Source organism: Podarcis liolepis, assembly GCF_965112155.1.
Source record: "Podarcis liolepis genome assembly, chromosome: W".
Taxonomy (NCBI): Eukaryota; Metazoa; Chordata; class Lepidosauria; order Squamata; family Lacertidae; genus Podarcis; species Podarcis liolepis.
This window is the reverse complement of record NC_139568.1, coordinates 5,051,871-5,071,323: the sequence shown is the minus strand read 5'-3', so window position 1 is coordinate 5,071,323 and position 19,453 is coordinate 5,051,871. Positions and strand designations below refer to the sequence as shown.

The 19,453-nt window shown below is 50.7% G+C and overlaps 1 protein-coding gene across 1 annotated transcript in view; it reads right to left on the bottom strand.

The window, feature by feature from the left end:
- Positions 1–4,362: 4,362 nt before the first annotated feature.
- LOC310697809 (inositol polyphosphate 5-phosphatase OCRL-like) overlaps positions 4,363–19,453 on the bottom strand; it is a gene marked incomplete at its 5' end in the record, with an annotated part of 43,899 nt that continues 28,808 nt past the window's right edge. The window contains 6 exons of the mRNA XM_083484441.1: positions 4,363–4,585; positions 4,951–5,159; positions 5,670–5,835; positions 6,286–6,396; positions 6,890–7,044; positions 9,258–9,351. Of these exons, the coding sequence (XP_083340567.1) occupies positions 4,454–4,585; positions 4,951–5,159; positions 5,670–5,835; positions 6,286–6,396; positions 6,890–7,044; positions 9,258–9,351 (867 nt within the window). The 3' untranslated portion in view covers positions 4,363–4,453. The remainder of the gene's footprint in view (positions 4,586–4,950; positions 5,160–5,669; positions 5,836–6,285; positions 6,397–6,889; positions 7,045–9,257; positions 9,352–19,453) is intronic.

The window sequence follows — 19,453 nt, the reverse complement described above, 5'->3', positions numbered from 1 at the left end:
ATCTATGCCAGAGCTAGAATCTTCTCCAGTTTCGACCAGATATAGAAGTAGTCCACAAGTGATGCCCCTGAGAGAGTCTTCCGCAATTTCCACCCCCGTGATGCCCCCTCAATTACCTCCTTCAAAGGAAACTGCGAATGTTACACCTCGGGACCCGCCATCGGAAACGATTGAAGACCCGATGGGACGCATCAATAAAATCATCCGAATGTCGGATGATAAATCTGCGAGAGGGTTTACCCCAACGGACTCAATTTCCCCCTACCTGGGTAAATCTCTGTCAAGTTGTACCAAGAATTTCGAAATGAAGAGACTTCCTGTTCAGAGATCTACTTTCAGTGGATCATCCACGGTGTGCCAACAGTCGAACCAAATTGTTAAAAACTTTAATTTGGAGGGCGCCTCACAGTTACCATCTTCCCAAAGTAAAATAACTGACTTTTTTTGTTACATCTTCTGTCTTTAACAGAGAGTCTGCCCCCCCTCCGTTTTGACTGTTAAAAGAACAACACAGAAGTCCCCAGCTAGCAGTCCTAAGTTGGAACATTGCTGGCTGGAAAAGGAAAAGATTAGATCCCGAATTTCTGTCCTATATAAACTCTTTCCAGATAATCCTTTTGCAAGAAACATGAGAGGAAGATAAAATAGATATAAATGGCTTTGAACTGATATCACTTCCAGCTATCCCCTCCCAGAAAGGTGGCCGGTCCAGAGGCGGTCTTGCAATCGCCATATCGCTTAAAATGAGAGCTAAACTCTCGCTAGTTCATACCTTTCCTCCTTTTGCTTTTACTGGTCTGATTTCAAGTGAAAAATTCCCACTATTAATCACCAATGTTTATCTCCCTCCAGGTGGTCTGATATCTGACCTTCATTATAGATGGGATTCTCTGGAAGATCATTTATTGGCATGCTATGTTATGTACCCTAATATTCCATCGATAATGGGTGGTGACTTTAATGCACGTACAGCCGCCAACTGGAATGGGATAATTAAGGCCAAGTGGTGGGTATCTCCCCCCTACCCAAAATCTGATTTAATCTCTTTCACATCAAGAAGATCTAAGGACAACAGAGTGAATGAGGCGGGAGTCCTTCTTCATCAATTGGCCATTCGTATGAATTTGAACATTCTAAATGGCAACTGCCCTCCGGACGTGCCAGGTGAATTCACTCATTTGGGCACAACATCAAATAGTGTCCAAGATTATCTTCTAGTCTCAGAAGACCTATTTTCAAACTTCTTTTATCTCAAAGTAGATAATTCGATTTAAGACGAAACTATAAACAGCTATTAAAGGTAAAAAAACAAAAAGCTGAGAGATTGGCCTGGTGTAACTTAGTGAAGGCCTCGAATGAGAAAGATTCAACCTCCTTCTGGCGTACCATTAGGGGGCTCCTGGGCCAAGAGCAGAGTGGTCCCACATGTACTGTAGAACCCCAGGAGTGGATGAAATATTTCCAAACCCTCTTCTTCGACGACAAAGCTCAGAACAATGATCCAAGTGCCTACTCTGAGAACTTACCATATTGGCCTCCTGTCTCCATAGAGGAGGTGGGGAACCTAATTGCCCAACTGAAAAACAACAAAGCCCCAGGCATAGACCACATTCCAGCAGAGCTCATGAAGAACAACATCAGTTGGTGGGCTCCTTTAATGGCGTCAATATTCACATACATCGATGCAACAGGCATAATCCCTGGCTGCTGGACAGAGGCAGTAATCATCCCAATCTATAAAAAGGGTCCTATGGCAGATCCAGTGAGCTATAGACCCATTAGCCTCCTTACTATCCCCAGCAAATTGTATGCCAAACACCTCCACATCAAACTAATTGACTGGATGGAAACGGAGGCAGTTCTGGCAGAGGAGCAAGCCGGCTTCAGACAGGGCAGAACAACAATAGACCATTGTTTCGTTTTAGCACATCTCATTGATAAATACACCAATAAAACATGTGGGACTCTATACGCAGCATTTATTGACCTGAAGGCGGCCTTTGACTCGATCTCACAAGTCAAACTTTGGGCTAAACTCAATGTTACCAACATTGATAAAAGATTACTATTCTTGATAAAAAGCCTATATAAAGACTCCAAGTTATATGTAAGAACCTCAGTAAATGGGCAACTAATTGGCCCTGTACCAGCCACCAAAGGAGTCAAGCAGGGCTGTATTTTAGCCCCGGCCTTATTCAACTTATATATAAATGACATGGTCAAATACCTAACATCCCTGGAGTTTCATGCCCCCAAACTGGCTGAAAAACCAATTTCAGTACTCCTCTATGCGGACGACGCGGTTCTCTTATCACGAACTAAAGTAGGCCTCAAAAGGCTACTAAGAGAATTCTCAGCCTACTGCAGGAGAGATCAATTGGTGGTTAATCACCAAAAAACCAAAGTCATGGTCTTCGCTAGGAGACACAGACATCATAGATGGGAGATGGACAATCAGCCAATAGAACAGGTCAAAATTTTCAAATACCTAGGAGTGGTTTTCCAGTCAACAGGGGCCTGGGAGGCCCATCATAAATATGCTAGGGAAAAAGCATCTCAAAGCGCCAAAATACTGTCTCGCTTTTACTTTACGAAAGGGGGCAGACATATCCCAGCAGCTCTGGAGGTCTTTCAAGCAAAACCCTTGGTGCAATTACTCTACGGGGCCCAAATCTGGACAGGAAATCATTGCCGCACACTTGAAACGGTCCAGTCTAAATTCTTAAGACAGATTCTAGCCGTTCCACCATGCGCACCAAATGCGGCCCTACGGCTGGAGACTGGCCTCCTCTCCGTCGAAACCCGAACCTGGCTAAGAACATTTAACTATTGGCTTCGCTTAAATTTAAACCCATCCGGACTACTACCTCTAGTAGCACGAGATGCACATAGAAGTCGGTGGTCCAAAGTAGTGCATCAAAAACTACTTATATGTGGCCTCCAAGCACAGCATCTCCTGAAAATGGGTCTCCCCAAGGCAAAAACTATTATTGATCAGCGCATGAAGGATATTGAGCAGCAAAATAATCTGGCCTATATTAAGAAATTTAGTGCTTGGTACGCTTATCTGCCCCCCTCCCACTTTGATTTTCGGGCACCTTATTTGTCTACCTTAACCATTCCAAAACTCAGACGGGCCTTCACACTGGCCAGACTAAATATGTTACCCTCGGCTGTTCTTGAGGGTAGATATCAAGGAACTTCATTCGAGAACCGGCTCTGCCCCTGTGGAGCTGGCTGCGTGGAGACTGTGTCACACGTCCTCTTGTCTTGCTCCCTATATAAAGATCTCAGGGACGAGACCATCGCGCCGCTCCTGTCTGCCATCCCGGGCCACTCTTGCGAAGCCAAGCTGTTCTCACTCCTGGCCAACCAGAACGGCTCGACAACAGAGAAGGTTGCCAAATTTGTCTAGAGAGCAATGAGATTGAGAGCTGCTACCTGAGTGACATTAGCGTCGTCGCCCAGATTCCTCTCCTAGGATTTTACTATTATTATCGTTATGTTTTGCTACTATTATTTTGTCGTCCCCTAAAATGTATTTTATATAATTGACTTTTTAGTTTTATTCTTTGTGTGTTGTATTGTTGTTTTATTGCTATGGCCGATGGCTGATGCAAATAAAGATTCTTATCTATCTATCACCCAAGTATATCTGATTTCGAGAGGAGTGACATTTCCCTGAGCCACCCCAAAGCAGCCACTACCGCTTCCCAAATGCCAGTGCTCAGGTGGTAAGAGTAAGCCAGAGTGGCATAGCCTGTGCAGCAGTGGCTGAGCACAGAGACAAGGAGAAAACTGGCTCTTGGGGCCAGAGGGGGCTGGCGCCTGCATCATGAGACTGGGCTTTCTGCCTCCCGTGCTGCCAATCGCAAGCGGACCCAGAGTCAAGCAGCGCAAAATCAGTGACAAGCAGTGATGGCAAATTCTGGTTTCGTCTCCGTTCTCCTCTGCCGAGTTCTACAAGGGCCACGTTGAGACTAGGGAAGAGACCAAAGCAGAGAGCTAGAGCCACCACCTGGACTGGATTTGAGTCAGAAGGCAGGCAGGTGCGGGTTGCCTGAGAGGAAAGTCAGGTTGGTGGGGTAGTGCCTGGTTTGCCCTTAGGGACCAGCTGCCACTGCATGGAGCAGCTGCTGATCGTTGACAAGGGCAACTCCATTTGCGTGCCTTCGAGGCACATGCACACTGCCGCAAAGCTGGAAGGGGCACATGGAGGGGCGAAAATGTCCCCCCCCCCCCAAGAGCACAAAAGCGGCAAAGTGGCATGGAAACAGCATCTCGACTCCCTCCCAGGAGCTTTGGCACCGACCTCTCAGGCCTGTGGAGAGTTGGAGCAAGGAGTTTTGCAGGGAGGCTGCTGGTTTTCAAAAGGCCTTTCAAAGGGGTTTCCGGAAGTTTAGAGGGTGTTTGCAGGCTTTTCCAATGCTGTCCCCAATATACACAATTTCATTTAAACGCACGGTACCTCGGAACGCAACCCCCGTGTAAACGGGGCGTTGCCTGTACCTGATTTGAGCCCGCTACAAGAACATCTAGAGGATAGCAAACCAACTGTTACCTTTTCTAGGAAGCTGTCTTCTCCCTGAGATCAGAGGAGGAAGGCAAGAGCAAAAGACAACCAAGGGTGTTAATGGCACAGGCCCTGAGAAGAGAAAGAAACAGCCCGTTGGCTGAACAGTATCTGGGCAGATGGCAGGGAAATGCACACAGCGAAAGGGTTCTGGGAGGACCAGAACCTGGGATGACTCAGTCAAGGCAAACAAAGGGCATGAACAGCACACAGGAAGCGGATGCACAGCTACAGAAGCTGAAGCTGAATGCAGCGGAGGACCCCCAGCCCCCACATTTCTGAGTGGAAGAGCAGCTGTTTTTCAAGCAGGCAAGCAGAGTGGGAAGGGTAGACATCCAGCACATGAACCTGCCAGGTAAATCAACCCCTTTCCCTACCAGGTCAATAAGTCTGGTGACGGGAACTTCGCCAAGCGGCTGCCTCATCCAGCACAAGGCTTCCAAGGAGGTCCCGAAGCAGCTTGGTAGGTAGCTCCCACTGATGGTGAGGAAATAGTCCTTGCCACGGTCAAGGTGAAGGACAAAGCTAGCCTCAATCTTCTCTTCCTTGCGGACGTACACATCCAGGGAAATGTCCCCCGTCTCACCTAAAACGGGAGGAGGTCAGGTAGATACACTCTTTGGCACAGCCAAGTTGGCTTGTCTGTAAATTAAAAGTGAAGACAGTGAAGAATTGAACAGAAGGACACAATGCAAGACTGCTGGATCAGGCCAATGGCCCATCTAGTACAGCATCCTGTTCTCACAGGTGTATGGGGGAAACCTTAACTTAACTGCTCTCACTGGTTAACTGTGATGCCAAAAGGTGTTTTGGGACCCTCCAGCATTGTTTGGCTTCAATTCATTTGTGTGTGTGTGTTTAAAGCTGGTCACACACACTTTTACACTTTGGGCTCAGCTGCTTTGACGTGCGGCCCTTGGAGGCTTGAGCATGGGGCAATGCAGCCCACAAATGTTAAGCCTCCCCTGCTCTACCAAACTCCCAAGGTTTGAGGGAGGAGGGTTGGGAAGAGGAGGAGAAAAGGAAGGCCTTCCCTAGATGAGCCTTGGGGTCCCTTTCCAACTCTACAGTTCTCTGATTCCAGAGAGAGACGCGCTGGGCTCCAAGTATCCCTCGCAGGGCTCAGCGCGAAGCCGTGGCTTCCAATCCTGGCTGTCACTGAGCTTGGGGATAAAGGAGAAGTGGAGGGTGAGCTGCCCGTTGTTTGTGATCTGGAACTTCTCCTTCTGCAGCTGCCGGAACTTCACATTCTCAAACGGAAACTGCAGAGCAAAAGGGGGGGAGGGGAGGAAAGAGAGTGCTTGCCTTCAGCAGAGGCAAGGAAACGTGCTCCAGGGGGAAGTTTGTCCTTGGCCCTGGGCTCTCATTTAGGGGACTGCACATGCAACAGGTCCACGTGGGGCTCTCCAGATACTGCTGCACTTGCCACTGGCCATGTTGGCTGGGGATGATGGGAGTTGTAGTCCAGCATCTGGAGGGCACCACGCTGGCTACCCCTGGAGTCTTTGCCTGCGAGGAAGAGGAAGAGGCTGCCGCTCAGTGGAAGGGCATCTGCCTTGCCTGCAAAGGTCCCAGGTTCTATCCCCAGCATCTCCAGGTAGGGCTGGGAGAGATCCCCCGGGAAATCAAGACTGAGCTAGATGGGCTAAGGGCTTCTTTTCCCCCTGGTCTTTTTGCAGCAAACCCTCTTTAAGGGGTTGGAGAGGATCCTATTCGTCTTTACCTCCCTCCAGGGAGGGAAGGAATTCGTTCTCCATCCTGTCCATCAACTGAACAATATCCTCAAACACTTTCCGGTACCGTCGGTCAGCCACAACCTTCACCTATGGGGGGGGCAGAGCACATTTGTTGGGGCTATGGACTAAAGGGGGGGTATGAGTTAAGAGCAGAAAGGCCTGATGCACCCCCCTGTTCCCAGCCCTGAAAGAGGCAAGAACTGTAACTCTGAGAGCTTCCCCAGGATGGCAGCGGCTGTGACTTCCAGAGCCAATGGGCTGAAGCCAAATGCTCCAAGCCAAGTACCACAGAAGCTCCATTGCATGAATGGAGCCAACGGTTAAGGTATACAGTTCAGCCCATGTGGTCTAACATGCCTGCAGGAGCAGCGTGTACTCAGAACAGTGGAGAATGGAAGCCTAGGGATTTAACAGAGCCAAAACCTGCCCACTCCTTGCACCGGAAGTCATTGGCCAAGGAGGAGCTCTGTGGAAAGGGGCCTGGTTGTTGGTCATGGCCTGCCCAGATTCAAGGAGGTGCCACATAGCAGGCAACTAAAAACCCTGAATAGACGATAGCCCTGGCCAGGGCAGGTGTTACCCCTGTGAGGAAGAGGGAGCTGACGGGCTTGTGGTCACTCCTTTTCAATTCCATGTGGCTTCGGTAGCTGAGCTGATTCACGCTGCCTCCTCTCCAGAGGATTGGCTCACACCATGCTGGCACACGGCACTTCCCACTCCAAGGAGACAGTTGGACTGGCTGAGGCAACACACAAGGCTCACGCAGTCAAACTTTGGCTCCACACACGGCCTGTGATCTTGACCACGGTCAAGAGCTGGAGATGATGGGGCTTGGGAGTCCAACTTCTGAAGGGGCGGACCTTGCAGGTGTGCAGGCATTTTGCCTCATGGAGAGAGTTGTTAGGAAATCAAAAGCTGCCTTCTACCAGGTCAGAATGAATTTCTGACCTCCCCCAGTTTGGATTCCTACATTGCAGGGGGTTGGACTAGATGACCCTCGTGATCCCTTCCAACCCCACAATTCATTAATTAAGTCTACTCTGGCTGATAGCAGCTCTCTGTGGCCCAATCCTTTTTCAGGTGGAGGTGCCTTTCAACTTGAGACTCTGCATACAAAGCATATGGCACACCACCAAATGATGATCCTTCCCCAAAGCAAGGGGCCCCGTTATTCTTGTTCAGACACTATTTTTTCAGTGATCCAAAAGACCCTTTCTGGCACCTGAAATGCTGCCCAAAGGAGCCTGCCGTTTTCCGGCTTCGTCACTACATGTTCCGCCTGTCCTTTTGATTCCCCCATTACCACAGCAAGAGCAATGAAACTAGCAGGCCTAGGTGGCTTCTGACAGTTGTCAAGAACCACAAGAATATGCCAAATCCTGGATGGTGAGGCTCAATGGCTACTAGCCATAATGGCCACAGAACATACTCCACCAAGAGAAGCAGTATGGCTTGGAGGAGGGGAGCGTGCTGTTGCACTCAGGTCCTGTTTGTGGGCCAGTGGAGAATGGAAGCCTAGGGATTTAAGAGAGCCAAAACCTGCTCACTCCTTGCACCGGAAGTCATTGGCCAAGGAGGAGCTCTGTGGAAAGGGGCCTGGTTGTTGGTCAGGGCCTGCCATAGGCACCGACTCCATGGGGCTTGAGGGGGCCCGAGCCCCATCAAAAATTCGTTTGGGGGGCTCCGCCCCCCCAATAATCTCCGGCGCCCCTCCAGCAGAGCGCCATCGCCGCCCCTCCCCCAGCCCAAAATGCACAGGGTCGGGCTGCATGCCTCCTGCCCTCCCTCCCGAGCAAAAGCTCCACCCAATTTCCTTCGGAGCTGATTAATAGGCGCAGCACACTCTCCCCTATTCGCTCACGAGTAGGCGGCGCCACTTTATTTGCATATTCATGAGCTTATTTATTATTCATGAGCTTTCCCGGGCCCCCCCAATATTTTTTATAAGTCCGCGTCCCTGGGGCCTGCCCAGATTCGAGGAGGTGCCACATAGCAGGCAACTAAAAACCCTGAATAGACGATAGCCCTGGCCAGGGCAGGTGTTACCCCTGTGAGGAAGAGGGAGCTGACGGGCTTGTGGTCACTCCTTTTAAATTCCATGTGGCTTCGGTAGCTGAACTGATTCACGCTGCCTCCTCTCCAGAGGATTGGCTCACACCATGCTGGCACACGGCACTTCCCACTCCAAGGAGACAGGAGAGACACCAGGACTGTTGGACTGGCTGAGGCAACACACAAGGCTCACACAATCAAACTTTGGCTCCACACACGGCCTGTGATCTTGACCACGGTCAAGAGCTGGAGATGATGCCAATGCCAGAACAGGATGCTGGGCCAGTTGGACCAATGGCCTGATCCAGCAGGGCTGCTCTCATGCTCTTATGCCCTGGCAGACTCATCTTGAGAGAGCACCAAGTCTCATTCCCAGACTTCCTTGACACAAAGAGGATTCTCATTCAGCCTGCTGCACCTTTCAAGGAACTGCAACACCGCTTATACACACCACGAAACAGAGGATGCTGGTTATCAGGACAAATGTGGGGAAAGGGAGCCAAAACATTTCCAGAGACTTTGAGCAGGGATGGCTTGAGGAAGACAACATATCACAGCCTTGCATTTCACAACTCGCCTAGCAGCCTTTGGCAACCCAGAATTCCATGCAAGCAAAGTGAGCAGGTGAAGGAGAGCTGGATCTCTCTCTTCCTCCGTGGCTTGGTGTCCATTCTGGCTGCAGAGGAAAGGAAGTCCGTCCAGCCCTCAACTCTAGCCCTCCTCCAACAGCTTGCTTAGCAGAAAGCCATGTTTAAAATATATTTTTTACTAGCCTGCTCAGGAGGATGGAAAGGCGGAACACTACTAGCATCTTGGCAGACTAGGAAAAAAAAACAAGCCGTGCAGAAGAATGATTGAGAGGACTTACTTACAAAGGCTCAACTATCAAGCAGGATCTGTTTTAGAGTCGAATTTGTACGTTGGGATGAACTTGACCTCTCCCTCTGTCAAATCAGCAAAAGCTGTCTTTTGGGTACGCTGAATGTTTAGCTAAAACCAAAAAGAAATCGCTAATCAGCAGAGAAGCAAAAGACCCCCTGTTGCCTGACAATGGAGTCTATTAACAGCTACTGTTGTGCTGGAAGACCAAGGTGAAGTACTAGTAGGTTAAAGGTAAAGGTAAAGGGACCCCTGGTTGGACAGTGTTCTCAAAGCTACAAACATGAGTCTGACCAAACTGCGGGAGGCAGTGGAAGACAGGAGTGCCTGGCGTTCTCTGGTCCATGGGGTCACGAAGAGGCGGACACGACTAAACGACTAAACAACAACAACAACAACAAAGGTGTCGGAAATCAAGCCTTTATCAGGAGAAACTGGCAACTCTCCCAGGCACCCGGCTTGGTCTCCTGTTGACCTCCCTGTCTGCTTTCCCGGCAAGATCCAGGCAGAGGTCGCAATAGGCGATCCTTCTCAGCGTGAGAAGAACACACCCCTCTTTTCTGCCCCCCCGGCAGGGGAAGGAGAAGGAGATAGACAGAAACGTATTTACATGCCTTTATTTCTGTCTTTGCAGCGTTACAGAAAACATGACTGCTCTCTTCATACTCCTGCAGTCGAGAGAAAACAAACACTTCCTGTCCAGCTCATATTGCACTCTGAGCTAATTCCGGTGCCCTCTGCACTGTGAATTGACTGTCCCTCTGTTTCCCACGGAACAGTCCCAACATTCCCATTATGTTTTGTTTTCAAGCTACCAGCAGCTCGCGGCTGCATTGCTTCAATATCGTAACATACTCCCCCATATGAATCAATGTGCACTGCGAGCAAAGCGTGATCCAGAGAAGAAAACAAACAGTTGTTATACATATAACACTCCCCTGTTGTTTCAGTTCCACCCTTGGAACTACCCGCCACTGGTTTCCCCAGTGTACCTCTCTGGTTGTCTGTCTTCCAAGGAATGAGTGCATCTGCATTACCTTGGCTAGGGAATGTAGTGTTACGCTTAGCAACTCCCTGTTGTGTCTTTGTCTCTGACTTAGACACAGCTTCAACCTGTCTTGAGTTGTCAATAATAGTAACACATGCAACAGCTAAGTTAGCAAACTCTTTAGAATACCTCTTGGGCGGTACTCCCTTTGTAACTCTCTAAGACCTACGTATGAGGTGCTGATCCTCTCTGCTCACTGGTTCAGTCTCAGGACTCTTTGGAGAACCAGTTCCAATGGTAAAACAGTGGTTCATCCTTCATCTGTGTAGGTCTAGCCATTGTGTGAGATTTCCTCTCAAAGACTGTGTCAACTGAGCTCTCCGAGCTATCACTGTTACTCTCAGTACCACTGTAATCAGTAAAATCATCATCATCATCTGAATTGTCCTCTGTGGGAAATGTGTGAACAATTACTCTCTCCTGTTCAGGAGCACTCTCTAGAAATTTCGTGAGAATCACCTGACCAGATTCAGACAAAATTATCCTGTAGAGACCCTTTTCATATCCCACAAAAAATGCCTCTAGCATTCTTTACTCCACCTGGAGCTTCTGTTCTCACATGAGACCCAAAAACCTTAAAATGGGCAACAGAAGGTTTTCTGCGGAATAGCTTTTCAAAAGGAGGACTTCCCAAATCTTTTGAAACCTTTCTCATCCAACTGTAACAAAAACACATTAATGACTCCACCCAATACTCATGTGGCAAATGTGAACTCAGCAATTGCGCCTTCATCCCATTTTGCAATTCTCTGTTCACTTTTACACAAATACTTTTGTTCCATGCTTCTGCAGAAACAGCAGTCTTGTGCCTTATCACTTTCTTATCCAGAAAATCCTGAAAATCCTGTAAAAGAAAAACTGGCTTTTCATCTGTGAAAAGACAATCAATGTAATGGTTGGGAGTTACTCGTGCGTAAACCTTCCCTTTTGGAAGCTTGGTTGCATAGTTTAAACCGTTTTGACTGCACAGCCCATCTCAGCGTGGCTGCCTCAGTCGCTAGCAGAATCTGTCTGTGGGCGTTTCTTAAACCTTTGCCAGCATAAAAGCTGTTTGACACCCAATCGTCTCCGCCTCTCATTGCGCGGAAGTCTTCTGCGCAGGGAGGTCATGGGTAGTGGAGGACCAGTGCTCTCCTCACTGACTTCCAAGGAAGAATCCCGGAGCCCTTCCACCTCCTCTGCCATTTGCTCTCCTGGCTCCTTGGTGTTACGCTGATTTCCTTCCCCCTCTATCAAGTTACGTCTCCCCCTTGTGCTGGTACCTTCCCCTGCAGAATCGGAGAGCCTCTCCTTCTCCTGTTGCTCTCATGTCAGTTCCCTGACATCCACCTCCCCTCCAGGACCCCCCCACCCCCTGCTCGCCCGGTAGAATCAATTTCTCTCTCTTCTTCGGCTGACGAGACGGGGAAACCCCGGAAGGAACTGTCACCATCCTCAGTGGATTCGAAACCCTCTTCCCACCTGCTTTGGTTCCCACCCACGGGATGAACCCAGTCCGATTCTTCCTCGGATTCTGAAAACCCCTCGAAACCCTCTTCGTCATCTGTGGTTCCAAATTGTTCCTCCCAGAACCTCTCCAAGGGTTTGGGCTTCTCCGGGAACCGTCGGTGGAATAATTCCACCATATACCTGTCATCGATGGCTTCCGCTGGAACCCACGTGTTTTCTGACCTGGGCTCCCCTTCCCAAGCCACCAAGTACTCCACCTGACGACCTCACCACCTCGAATCTATTATTTCCGTGGCCGAGCGCTGGTGTTCCCTTTCTTCTACTTGCGGTTGTGGGGGGACTCCAACCTCTCGCCCCAGGAATTCCCGCCCCTCCCTGTGTGGTGAGAGCAAGGACCTGTGGAACACAGGGTGTATTTTCATACTGTCGGGCAACTTGAGCTTGAATGCTACAGGGTTTACCTGTTGTGTTACCTCAAATGGCCCCAGCCGTCGGGGCTGCAACTTCTTGCACCCCCCTTTAAATGGTAACCCTTGGGTGGACAACCACACCCTGTCCCCCACCCGTATGGTTTCCCCTTCCCTGCGGTGCTTGTCTGCCTGCTTCTTGTAAACAGCCTTGGCCCTCTCTAAGTTCATCTTAAGTTGCTGGTGTAGTGCTTCCATTTCTTCCACGAACTGCTCCGCCGCGGGTACACTCCAGTTTTGCTCCTCACCCCCCGGGAAGGCTCTGGGATGGCATCCATAATTGGCCATAAACGGACTCATTCCCGTTGACACGTGTTCAGCGTTATTGTACGCAAATTCAGCCAGCGCTAGTTTCTCTACCCAATCGTTCTGCCTCTCGCTGACGTAGCAGCGTAAGTACTGCTGGAGTATACTATTTGCCCTTTCCGCTTGCCCATTGGTTTCTGGGTGCCTTGCTGTCGAGAACCCCACCTCGACTTGCAGCAAGCTCATAAGCTTCCTCCAGAACCGGGAGGTAAATTGTTTTCTGCGGTCGGAGATAACCCTCAAGGGGGCGCCATGCAACCTGAAAATGTGCTCTACGAACAAACGTGCCGTCTCTTCCGCCGTCACCGCATGTGAGCAGGCTATGAAATGGCACATTTTGGTCAGCAAGTCGACTACTACCATGACCGCTGTTTTCCCCCGTGATTTGGGCAAATCAGTCATAAAATCAATGGACACCACCTCCCAGGGTTTGCTCGGTGTGGGTAAGGGTTCCAGTAAGCCTGCTGGTACCATCCGCTCCCCTTTTGCCCTTTGGCAGTGGTCGCACCCTCATACATATTCCCGTACATCCTCCCTCACCCGTGGCCACCAGAACTGTCTGGTGACCAGCATCATCGTTTTGTGCTGTCCAAAGTGCCCCGCTGTGGGGTTGTCGTGTAGTTGTTTGAGTACCCTTTCCCTTAGGGCTTCCCCCGGTACATACATAGCCCCTCTATAGTACAACACCCCTTCTTTCTCCTCAAACCCTTCTGGTGCCTCTCTCCCATCTCGTAGCTCCCTGATTTTAGTTCTTGTGAATTCATCATTCCTAGTAAGCCCTGCCAGTTCTCTTTTCCCCACTAGGGTTCCCCCACACACCCATCGGTCCTCAGGTATGATGTGTCGTGTCTCCGGTGGGCCCTCTCCTTCGAAGTACTCTGGCTTCCGCAAGAGAGCGTCCGCTCTCACGTTTTCCTCCCCAGGCACATACTGGATTTCGAAAGAAAACTTGGAGAATTCCTGCGCCCAGCGAATCTGTCTGGTTGAGTACGCGTGCAGTCCTCCAGTACTCTAGGTTCTTGTGATCGGTGCACACCTGAATTCTGTGTTGTGCCCCTATCAGTAGATGGCGCCAACGACGAAAGGCAGCGTAGATCGCAAGCAGTTCTCGGTCATACACGGTATAGTTTTGCTCCGACTTGCTCAGCTTCCTCAAGAAAAAGGCACACGGTTTCCACTCCTGTTTGCTCCGCCCTGGCTGCAAAAGGACCGCCCCTATGGCTCTGTCTGACGCGTCGGTCTCTAGCCTCAGGGGTTTCTCCAAGTCTACGTGTAATAGTTGCTCTTCCGACGCGAACGCCTTCTTCAATCTTTCAAAGGATTGCTGAGCTTCCTCCGTCCACACGAACTTCTTTTTGCTACTGAGACAGTCCGTGATGGGTGCAGTCAAATGGGCGAAGTTCTTGATGAACTTCCTGTAGAAGTTGCTGAAACCTAGGAACCTTTGTACGTCCTTCCGTGTTTTGGGGGGTTTCCATTCCAACACTGCTTGCACTTTGCTTGGGTCCATCGCTAAGTCCTTGTCAGACAACTTGTACCCCAAAAACTCCACTTCTCTGGCATGAAACTGACATTTCTCTAGCTTGACCCACAACTGGTGTTTCTGCAATCGTTGTAGCACTTCTCTAACGTCTCGTACACGTTGCTCCTCGTTTTCCGAATAAATCAATACGTCGTCCAGGAAGGCCACACAGTTCTTGTAAAGCAGTGACCCCAACACGTGGTGCATGAAAACTTGAAAACAGTCGGAGCCTGACTGTAATCCAAAAGGCATAACTAAATATTCAAAGGCCCCTAGTGGGGTGAACATGGTGGTCTTCCATTCATCCCCCTCCCTCATCCTGATCGAATTGTAAGCCCCCCTGAGGTCTAGTTTGGTAAAAATCTTTCCCTTCCTCACTCTCGTCAAAATGCCGTCAATTCTGGGCATTGGGAAAGTCACGGGTTCCGACACCAAATTTACAGCCCTGAAATCCACTACAAGCCTGGGTTTATCCGTGTCTTTTTTGTCCACAAAAAACACCGGACTACCTCCCACTGCTTTCGATTCTCTTATGAATCCTCTCTTTAGGTTCTTGTCAATAAACTCCCGTAACTCCTTCATCTCCCTGTCCGACATGGCATACAGCTTACCAACCGGCAGCTGTGCCCCTGGGAGCAAGTTGATTTCGCAGTCAAAGGGCCTGTGGGGTGGTAGCCTATCTGCCTCCTTCTCACTGAAGACCTCCCTCAGATCAGCATATTGTGGCGGCACCTCCCTTTTCCGTTCCACTGCCATTCCTGCCACTCGGGCTACACTCATCCTTGGTGTTTCCCCTCCTAGGCAGTGCTCCAGGCAGTAGCCTGACCCAAAGCTGACTGTCCTCTGATACCACGCCACCACGGGATCATGTTGTGCTAGCCAGCTCATCCCTAATATTATTGGGGGCCCCGCTAGTGAGGCAACGTGAAAGGCGATCGTCTCTGAGTGCCTAGACACCCTCATTCTCATTGGTGGGGTCTGGTGTGTCACTTCCCCTCCTAGAAGCTCCCTCCCATCAAAGGATTCCAGGTGGAAAAATCGAAACTAGAAACAGAACTGTTAGAATCTAAGACTAAGGTACTTTCAAAAATGTACAACTTGCTGTTAAAATGGAACACACAAGATGAAACGGTTAAATCAGCCATGATAAAATGGGCACAGGACATTGGGTATAATATTATGTTTGCTGACTGGGAAAGGTTATGGAACACCGGTGTGAAGTTTACGGCATGTAATGCCTTGAAAGAAAATATTATGAAAATGATATATAGGTGGTACATGACCCCAGTCAAGCTTGCAAAAATATACCACATGCCTGATAACAAATGTTGGAAATGTAAGGAAACTGAAGGAACATTCTTTCACCTCTGGTGGACTTGCCCTAGGGTTAAGGCTTTCTGGGAAATGATATATAATGAATTGAAAAAGGTATTTAAGTATACCTTCTCTAAGAAACCAGAGGCCTTCCTTTTGGGTATTGTTGGTCAGAGGGTGTTGAAGAAGGACCGAACTTTCTTTATGTATGCAACAACAGCAGCAAGAATACTCATTGCAAAATATTGGAAGACCCAAGATTTGCCCACCGTGGAAGAATGGCAGACGCAACTGATAGACTACATGGAACTGGCAGAAATGACTGGCAGAATCTGAGAACTGGGAGAAGAGGCAGTGGAAGAGGACTGGAAAAAGTTTAAGGACTACTCACAGAAACATTGTAAATTGTATGAGTGTTAACAAGGATGCACGTTTGAAAACAACATGGCATCAGCAATTTAGTTGAAAGAAATATGAGAATATGTGATGTTTAAGAAAAAGATGAATTTTGGAGTATTATTATGTAAATTAAGTTTTTAAGCATTTGATAAAAATATTTAAAGTTGGAGACATAATATTTGAAAATTACAAAATAGGAGCTGAAACAAGGTGATAATTTGCTGATTATAATTTTATATTTGGAATGCAGGAATGGGAGATGTGAGGAAGTCCAAAAGGTTAGGAAAATATGAATGCTGAATATGGAATCTTGTTGTATGTTTTCTATTATGTGTTACTGTCAGGGCTGCCTCAGGTCCCAGCTCACAAAGGACCAACGCCAGTTTCTCTTTATATACAGAAGTCTTTATTGAAGTTCATTTTCGGTTTGACAGCCGCGGCGCGCAGCCCTACGTCTGAAACCCTAGACCGTTGAAGCTCCGTCTGAGTCCGGTCCTCCCCGACACCAGTTTAAGACCCTTGCCTTGCTCCACCTCCTTCTTTGCTCTCTCTTCCGCTGGGTCCTCCTGCCCGCTGGGGTTTCGCCCTTCCTAGGCTCTTCTGACGCTGATTCCCCGGATTGTTCTCCCTCCCTCCGGCGGGCTTTAGGACCTGGTTCCCAATCCGGGCTCTCTGCTGTCCCGCGCGCCTGTACATTTGAACTTGGCGCGCGGGCCCAGCTCCCAACCTTCCTTCTGACCGTTACACTACTCCTGTCACTGCTTTCCTCCTCTTCCGGGAGGTTAGCTGGCTCTGACCTCTCCTCCATTCCCCCCTTCTCCGATGGAGGCGTGGTCAGCCCTGACTCATCTCCTCTCCCTGCTGGAGGAGACGCTGGCCCTGACACACGGGAACCTTCCCCCCCCTGCTACGCTCTGGTGGGGAAGCTGGTCCTGATCTCCAGCTGCCACTTTGGGAGTCCCCGCTGGTCCCTTGCTTCTGGTGCGTCCCCCCTGGGACCCCCCTTGTCCTGACCACCGGCGCCCCCTTCTGGGAATTCTCTGATTCGCTGGAGAGGCTCATGGAATCCCTCGGATCACTGTCATCCCCCCCCCCGCTGTCCTCAGATTCTTCCCATTCGCTCTCCATCTCCTGTCTCCGCTGTGCCTCTGTCCCTGAGCCCCTGACATCCATCCCCCCCTCGACGCCCCCCCTTCCCCCCTCCCTCTCTTCGGGTGCGGGTTCCGGGTGCTCCATTGCTGTGGGGGTGAGTGCTGGATACCGTTCGTTCCCCCCGGTGTGTCGCCGTCCATCTGGATCCGTCCAGTCCGTAATGGGCTCGTCGACGTCGATCTCCTCTGCTTCCATCTCTGTGTATTCGTGCTCGAACCCAGGATCCTCCCCCAACACGTCCATGCCCGTCTCTCCCCCCGTTACCTCGGGTGATGCTGCGTGCCAGGGTCCCCTTATCAGCTCTCTGCTCCACCCCACCTCCGGTTGATCGTCCCACCAATAGGAGCGGTCTGTGTCAACCCCCGAGCATGATCTCCTTGGGGGGCTTGATTCCGGTGTCGTTTCCTCAGCGGACGAGAACCCCTGGAACGTGCTGACTGAGAGTGTGGGTGTGAAAAGCCAGTCGTCGAAATAATCTGCTGGCATGGGTCTGTGTGGGAAGAGTGTATGGAACTCGTCTTTGAGATAATGCTCCTCCAGGGCATAGTCCGGTACCCAACTGTTGGCACTGTCCGGGGTACCTTCCCTGGCGAGGAGGTATTCTACTCCCTCTTCCCCCCATCTCGAGTCCAAAATTTCCGTGACCTCGTTGAGTGGCGTCGCCCTCGGTGACTCCCCCCCTGTTGGTGATTTTCTGAGTGGGTCTGGTGCGGTCCCTGGTGCCTGAAACCTGTGTGGTGCCTTGTAGGGCGTGAGCACCGACCTAGGAAAGACTGGGTGCATTCTGGAGCCCTCCGGGAGAGTCAACCGGAAAGCCACTGGATTGATTTGTGCCTCGACTTGGTAAGGCCCTAGCTGCTTGTGTCCTAGCTTCTTCTTAGCTAACGATTTGGCCGGCACCGCCTGGGCCGCTAACCATACCCAGTCCCCCACCTGGATGTCCTCCCCGACTCTCCTGTGTCTGTCTGCCTGCACTTTGTAAGCGTGTTTAGCTAGTTCCAAGTGCCTTCGGAGTTGTTCGTGGACTTCCTGTAACTCTGCTGCCAAGTGCTCTGCCCCCCGTGGCTCCCCCTCCCCCTTCGTCTCGAAGCCCGGGAAGGTTCTGGGATGCCGCCCATTGTTGGCGAAGAACGGTGTCACCACTGTAGACCCGTGCTTCGTGTTTTTGTAGGCAAACTCGGCCAGTGATAGGTAGTCCACCCAGGTCGAGGGCTGTTGATTCGCGTAGCATCGCAGGTACTGCTGCATGATGGCGTTGACCCTCTCCGCTTGTCCGTTGGTCTGCGGGTGTCTTGCCGACGCTAAGTTGATCTTGACGTTCAGGATGCCCAGCAGCTTCTGCCAGAAGCTTGATATGAATTGGCGACCCCGGTCGGACAGGATGGACCGTGGCAAGCCGTGAACTCTGAACACGTGGTCTATGAACAGCTTGGCGGTCTGTTCCGCTGTGGCCACCTTCGCGCAAGGAATGAAGTGCGCCATCTTGGTGAACAGGTCTACGACCACTAGTACCGCTGTTTTGCCTCGCGAGCTGGGTAGATCTGTGACAAAGTCCAGGGCCACCTTCTCCCACGGTTCTAGTGGCGTCTGTAGCGGTTCCAACATTCCCGCCGGCTTCCTGTGCACGGGTTTTGCCCTTTGGCAAGTGTCACACCTGGCGACGTAATCCGTGACTTCTCCTCGCATCTGGGGCCACCAAAAGTCCCTGGCTACTAATTCCGCCGTCTTGTCCTTGCCGAAGTGCCCAGCGCTGGGTGCGTCGTGCAATTGCTGCAGGACTTTCGCACGTAGGTCGTCTCCCGGAACGTAGAGAGCCCCTTTGCGGGTAAGCAGTCCGTCGTGTATCTGGAACTGGTCGTCCTTCGCTGTGCCCCTCCGCCCTCCTCCATCTTGGATTGTGCAAACGGATCCGTCTGCAGCGCGCGACACACCGCGTCCAGGTTCACAGTGGCTGAAGCGCATGCCCACGCCTGCGGTGCGAAAATGTGTTTGGCCGCCACCGGTGCCGCTTCCTCGAGATACTGCGGTTTCCTGGAGAGTGCATCTGCCATGACGTTGTTGTCTCCCAGGATGTATTCTATCCTGAAGTCGAAATCCGCAAAGAACTCCGCCCAGCGGATGTGTCTCTGGTTCAGGAGCCTCGCCGTGCGCCAATACTCCAGGTTCCTGTGGTCTGTGCGGACCTGCACGGTGTGTCTGGCTCCGATGAGGAAGTGCCGCCACGCCTTGAAGGCCGCATGAATGGCCAGCAACTCCCTGTCCCAGATGGTGTAGTTCTGTTCCGATTTGCTGAGCTTCCTGGAGTAGAATGTGCAGGGCCTCCAGTTCCCTTGCGGATCTTGCTGCAACAGGACTGCCCCCACCGCTCTGTCTGAGGCGTCAGTCTCAACCCGCATTGGTTTGCCGGGATTCACGTGTAGCAGCTGTTCTTCGGACGCGAAGAGGCGCTTGAGTCTCCGAAAAGACTGTTCCGCCTGGTCCTTCCAGGTGAACTTCTTCTTCTTGGAGCTAAGGGTGTCCGTGATAGCCGCCGTCTCCTTGGCGAAACCCCTGATG